The 6,701-nt window shown below is 45.5% G+C and overlaps 1 protein-coding gene across 2 annotated transcripts in view; it reads left to right on the forward strand.

Moving 5' to 3' along the window:
• pcgf6 (polycomb group ring finger 6) overlaps window positions 1-6,183 on the forward strand; it is a 66,393-nt gene extending 60,210 nt beyond the window's left edge. Inside the window, exon 9 of one of the 2 annotated variants that reach the window (XM_070874930.1) lies at window positions 5,318-6,183. In XM_070874930.1, coding sequence (XP_070731031.1) covers window positions 5,318-5,365 — 48 coding nt within the window. In that variant the 3' untranslated portion in view covers window positions 5,366-6,183. The remainder of the gene's footprint in view (window positions 1-5,317) is intronic. The other variant, XM_070874929.1, reaches the window with a different exon arrangement.
• Window positions 6,184-6,701: the final 518 nt, after the last annotated feature.

A 6,701-nucleotide genomic window follows, 5' to 3' on the forward strand; every position in this document is an offset into this window, starting at 1 on the left:
GAGCTGAGTTTCCGATCCCTTATCCTCCATCACAAAGGCCACCTTCCTTTTAACTCTAATAATATCCATCTGGAACCCTACCTCCACCCATCTGCTTCATCCATTGTCACCTCCACACTCGATTATTCCAACACTGTCATGTCTCCCATCCTCCATAACTTTCAACTCATCCAAAACTCTGTTGCCCGTATCTTATCTCGCACCGAATTCCTCTGCTTGTTGACCTACGTTGGCTCCGGGTCCCCCAAATGCCTCAAATTTTCAATTCTCAGCCTCATGTTATATCCCTCCAGGGCTTCACCCATTCCTATCTTTGTAACCTTCTCCAGCCCAACAACTCTCCAAGATCTCTGTGTTCCTCCAATTCTGGCCTCTTGTGCATCCCGAAATCCTTTGCCCCATCATTGGTGGCCGTGACTTCTGCTGCCTCGGCCTGATCTCTGGAATTCGCTCCCTAAACCTCTCTGCTTCTCCATCTCCCTCTTCCCTTCTCCTTAAAGATTCTCCTTAAAAGCCACCTCTTTGACTAAGCTTCTGATCATCCTTCCTAATATTCCCATCCTTCGCTAGGCATCCATTTCTTTTGATTTTCCCCCTGTGATGCTCCTTGGGATGTTATTCGATGTTAAGGGCTCTATATAAATGGATGTTGTTTCTCAATGTACTATTCCGTATCACTGCTAATGAAACTGACTTTACGCTCTCAACTGCCCCCAGATGCTTGTGCCAGTCACTTTCTCTTACACTTGCGTTCACTCAACCTCTGCCATGCATATTTACACACTAATCCTCTCATACACATTTACGCACTTGTTTATTCATGTACACACTCGCACAGGTTCCAGAAGAGAGGATTTTCTGTTATAGTGAATATTCAGTGTCGGATTTTATAACAGCTTTATATGTAGTGTTCAAATGGTGAGATTATACTGGCTGTACAGAAATGAGAATTGAACCTTTCATAAATCGCACCAGCCCTGGAGACAGGAAAAGATTAGTCTGAGATACGACAGACTGCTTCATGGCTTGTGGATTTATGTGAAGTTACAAAGACAGCCATTTTCATCAATATTTAATCTTCCACGTTAGAATGTGCTGAAAGTATTCTGCTCAAATGAGCCGTGACGGGTGTAAGAAAATTGAGGTGTTGTCAGACTCTTCATCGGACATCCAGTCCTGAATGAGAAGCTATTTCCTCCAGGGAAACATTGGGAAGACCGAAGCCATCGTCTTCAACCTCCATGACAAACTCTGTTTCCTTTCCATCGATATCATCCCTGGCAAGCTAAATCAGACTGTTAACAACTTCGGCACCCTGTCTGACCCTGAGCTGAGCTTGCGACGCCATATTCTCTCCGTATCAAAGACCACCGATTTCCAACTCTGCAACTTGTCACCACCCTGCCTCAGCTCATCTGCTGTGGAAACCCTCATCCGTGTTTTTGTCACCTCCAGATTCGACTATTCCAGTGTTCTCCTGGCCAGCCACCCACCTTCGACCTGCCATAAACTTCAACTCATGCAAAGCTCTGCTGTCCATGTCCTAACTCACACCGAGTCCTGCTCATCCATCACCCCCTGGGTCGATGTGAATGGGCCGGTACACAATGTAGGTTTGCCTTATGAGCGGGTTGAAAAGTGAACAAGATATTCGACTGTGGAGGAGTCCAAGGCTAAGATTGGGCACAGCCGGCAGTCTGAAATAAGAGCCGCCTGCTCTCAGAGTGCTTCACTGTCAGCTGCTGCTGTTCGCAGCTTCCAGCTGGACTGGAAACCTTTCCTAATATTCTCATAAGGCAAAGGTGGAAGGTGTACATTGCGTGTGTAGCTACCCTGATGTCAGAGAGTGCATGTGGTGTAGCAGTGGAACTATTCAACTACCAAGGAAATCTTACTGGCTTTTGCAAGTGATGTAAACAAAGTTTGTCCTGTTTATATCTGTACTAAAGGTGCCTGTCCTGGGGTAGGTTTGATTTAGGCCACTTGGACAAAGCGAGTCCTAGGTCTTCAGATGCAAGGAAATGGGAAACTGCATCTAATCTTGTGAAAATCTCTCACCCATGCTGCACACTGCCTATATCTTGTCCGCTGGCCCTTACTCGGTGCCCTGCATAAACCGTGCAGGTTACTGGTGGTTATCACTGTAGTCAGTGACTGCACAGCCATCACCATTGTCTGATTCCACACTATTTTTATCATTCCCATGTGCACAGGCAGCATATTGATCGAGCCGGTGTGTCTGCGAACAATTACATGATTCAATATGTTGTTCTGTTTTCCGTCTAAGGATTTGTTTTGTTTGAAGGTAAAATTTCTTCTGGGGAAAAATTGTACTCTGGAGAAAAAACAGACAGGGAATAGCAGCTGAGTCACCCAGTGCCTACGTTGAACACCTCGTGAAGGTCATGCCTCAATCACCGCTTCTCACATACATAAAGGCCGTCAAACCAGACAGCTCGCAGGCAATGGCAAGCTTTGCCTTATTTTTCTCTCTTGCCACCTCTGCTGAATCTCTGCCTCCATCTCATTCACTCCCCCGCTCTCTCTCTCTCTCTCTCTCTCTCTCTCTCTCTCTCTCTCTCTCTCTCTCTCTCTCTCTTTCTTCCCCACCCCCACCCTCTCTCTCTCTGTTTTCCCCTCCGAGCCTCTGGCCAGGAATTCCCTTAGGGTTGAGACCAGAAGTGTGGCGGTATGCCCATTTACACCTAAATCAGGATTTCCACTGCACTTCTGGTGAAGTTGCGTCGCAGAGTGGGAGCATCTGTGATGAAATTCTGCACCTCTCTCCGTGCCCCTGCAATCCATTCCCTGCCCAGCTCAGTAACTCAGTGATTGTCTCCAGGCCTTCGGTAACCAGCTCCCAGTTTGTATTTGGGAGCAGGCAAAGTGGTGACCCAGGGGCTTACAATACGAGCTACATTACGATGTAACATCACGATGTAACATCAAGTTTCTCATTCATGAATTCGGATTCAGTGAATTAATGTCACTAACTGATCTGCAAAACTTTGAGAAGCACTGCTTGGGCACACGAGATCTGAGGTCGTGCTGGAACTCCCAGCTGCACTGCGTCCTGTGGCGAGTGCTGATCTGGTCAGCTCGATATCAGCCACACACACAAACCCATCACAAACGACCAGATTACTGAGAAACCCACACAGCTGGATGTCCACTGTTGCGATGGAATGACTGCCTCCTGAGGAACACAGCCCACTTGAGACAGGGTAGGCTCAGATTGGTAAGGGGCAAGGTGCAAGGTATAGGAATCTCCAAATGTGTGAAAAACTAACACGAGTTTAACCAGCTGAAATTGTACAGCTTTCCAGCAGTGTGCTTCACGCTGTTTGTCCGTCTAGGGAGATTGGCTTGCAGGGTTATCTGGAGCCGAATGGGAAAACTCAGATTGCAGGATCGACCACATACTGTTGACTTTGATCCCAGCTCCCACCAAGCATCATCCTGGAGACAGTTCGGACAGGCACAAATTGAGGCCACGGTTTTTTCCAGCATCTCCTGTCAGGCCCGAGCACTTTATTTTCCTTTAGCCTAACTAACTTACCGGAAAAAAACATCCTTTTACCCATCGCTCGTCTCACTCGTCCACATCAGGAATCATCTCCTCTCCGATATCCTCTTCAGCAAAGTCTGATCCAAAGTATTTATTAAATACTTCCACCATTGTTTGATCACCATTTACAGATTAACAATCCTCTCCTCTTAGGTCACTCACCTCACTTCTAACAATTCTCTTTTTACTGATCTACTTGTAAAATACTTTCCCATTCCCTTTGATACTTTCTGAAATTTTTCCTCAGACACTCTCTTAGTTTTCCTTATCCTGCTCTCAACCTTTTGCCTTACTTTCTCGAATTCTTCTTTAGTTTTTATATTATTGTTCTTTAATCCTCATAGATTCTCTCCTTCAATTTTAATTGGTTTCTAACCTCTTTATTTATCCCTGGCTTCCTGATAGCAGTGCTTTCCCTTTTCATGGAATATACTTGCTCTGTATCTTTGCAATCTCTCTTTTAAACACATCCCACTCTTGCCCCATGGTCCTGGGAGCCAATTTCCCTTTGCAGTTTGATCTTAAACCTTATCCTATTGTGGTCACGACTCCCCAGGTGCTCACCCATTGAGCCCATCGACCTGATCTATTTCATTACTGAGAACCAGATCCAGCAACACCTCCCCCCTGCAGGTCAGCTCACTGGCTGCTCGAGGAGCGAATCCTGTAACATTGCAGGAGGCCCATTCCCCTTTCTTCATTGATCCCTCTCTGTCCGAATCGATCGGGGCATCATTAAAATTAATGTTTGTTATTTCTGCCCATCTCTAATCTGACAGCAAATTTCCTCTTCTATTTCCATCCCATAATTTGTCAATCTGTAATACTGATCATAAACCAGTAATAATCCCTGACTAATGGCCCTTTTTATCTTTGAGCAGCTCTGTCTTTAAGTCCAGCACTTGCTGTAAAGTAAATGTTTTCACCTTTCCCCCCCCCGCCCCCAATTTATTTCCCAAATGCTGCATTGCAATGGGTGCATTTAAATCTTTTTTGGCTTTTTTTAAACCACTCACTATCCCTTTACCATTATTTTTTTCTAAGTTTTCCCCAACCTTTACTTCAATCTATTCACTCTGTATAATCCATTTGCTCTTATTCCTCTACTTCATGTCCTTCATGCTAAATTGTTTTCTGCAAGAATATTATCCCCATCTATTACTCTTGTCTCTACTGGCTGATCCTGGTTGGTTTTATTTTCCCGGACCCCCATTCCTAGTTTAAATACCTCATCCCTTCCCTGATTCATCGTTTGCCAGTACATCAGCATCCTCCCTGTTCAGATCTGTCCTACCCTTGCAGAATAGCTTCCAGCTGTGCCAGAACTGCTGCTAATGCCCAACAGAGTGAAATCCCTCATCCTGACATAAGAACATAAGAATTAGAAGCAGAAGTCGGCCATTCGGCCCGTCGAGCCTGCTCTGCCATTCAATGAGATCATGGCTGATCTTCTACCTCAACTCCACTTGCCTGCATTATCCCTATATCCCTTGATTCCCTTAATATCCAAAAATCTATCGATCTCCTGTCTTGAATATACTCAACGACTGAGCTTCCACAGCCCTGTGGGGTAGAGAATTCCAAAGATTCACAACCCTGACATCACTCCTTTAGCCAACCATTGATTTCCCAATCCTCCCTATTCTAGGACTATTTCCATTGTTGCTCATGGATGTTGAGAGGGGCGGGGGAGGAGGGGATTGAGAGTGCATGTTTTGATAAATGACATTTCTCTTTACTGCGTTTCAGGATGGTCTACTTATTCTGCACTATGGACTCGTGCGATCCCAGAAATGATGCTGGAAGCCCTCCCATTTTCAAACAGCAATGTTATTGGGATTCCTTGTGACTTCATTTCATGTCAAACAAGATGTAAAGGACCATGTTTCCTGTACTCTGATTGGAAACTGCACTAGTAGCTCCATGTGAGGCTGGAATCCGAGGCTGCATGGCCTGTTGGGAAAAGAATGGCCACTCATGGATTACTAGTGCTACATTGCACAACATTACATCCTGTCAGTTACCCTGACCTCATCCTCTGCACCTCACTGCCTCTTCCTGCTCTAGTTATTTATACGGCTATAGCCTCGCATCCTGTCGAGCTTGCATTATACTGTAGGTAACTTCAAATATCTGTGTGGCACCAACACGGAGAGCTTTAACTGTACCCCATATCACTGTCCAACGGAATGAGCTGTGACATTACACCCTGGAACTGACCACTAGTGACGTAGAGCCAGTGATGTCACCTCGGAGTGCTGACCTTGACCAACTGTGGTTTGAAATGACTGTGACATCACATCCTGGTACTGGCTGCTGTGACATCACATCCTGGTACTGGTTGCTGTGACATCACTTCTGGGTGCTGACCGCTGTGACATCACATCCTGGTACTGACCGTTGTGACATCACATCCTGGTACTGACCGCTGTGACACTACATCCGGGTGAGATTGCTCTGACACCAGCTGTTTGCCATGACCAGAGCTGATGCCGACACTCAGAACTTTTGCCTTTGTACAGAGAACTTTGCTCATTTTTTAAACTGTTCAGGTGACTTTATAGATATTTTTCACCAGTTTGTAAAATTCTTTGCTGATTAATAAAATTCAAATGAAATTGTTTTCTATACTATACAAAATATGAAAGTATTTTTATTTTGAAGGAAAAGCCTTGATTCTGCTACAATCCAAGTCGTCAATAATGGTCCAGTTCTTCACAATATTATTCCTGCAATCAAATCCTCCATCAAACACTCCCAGGGCACGTAAAGCTCCCTCTACACTGTCCCATCACACACTCCTAGGGCAGGTACAGCATAGAGTTAGATACAGAGTAAAGCTCTCTCTACACTGTCCCATCAAACACTCCCAGGGCAGGTACAGCACGGGTTAGATACAGAGTAAAGCTCCCTCTATACTGTCCCATCAAACACTCCCAGGGCAGGTACAGCATGGGGTTAGATAGAGAGTAAAGCTCCCTCTACACTGTCCCATCAAGCATTAGGGACGTTCTGTATTGGGTTAAAGCTCTGGAACTGGTTTGAATTGAGCCGAACCACCGTGCTGGCAATCTGCCGATTGGGAGGGTGCTGCGTGGAATGTGTTGAGGCAACACTGGTGGTTTATAGTGAA

The sequence above is a fragment of the Pristiophorus japonicus genome, chromosome 3 (genome assembly GCF_044704955.1).
Source record: "Pristiophorus japonicus isolate sPriJap1 chromosome 3, sPriJap1.hap1, whole genome shotgun sequence".
Lineage (NCBI taxonomy): Eukaryota > Metazoa > Chordata > Chondrichthyes > Pristiophoridae > Pristiophorus > Pristiophorus japonicus.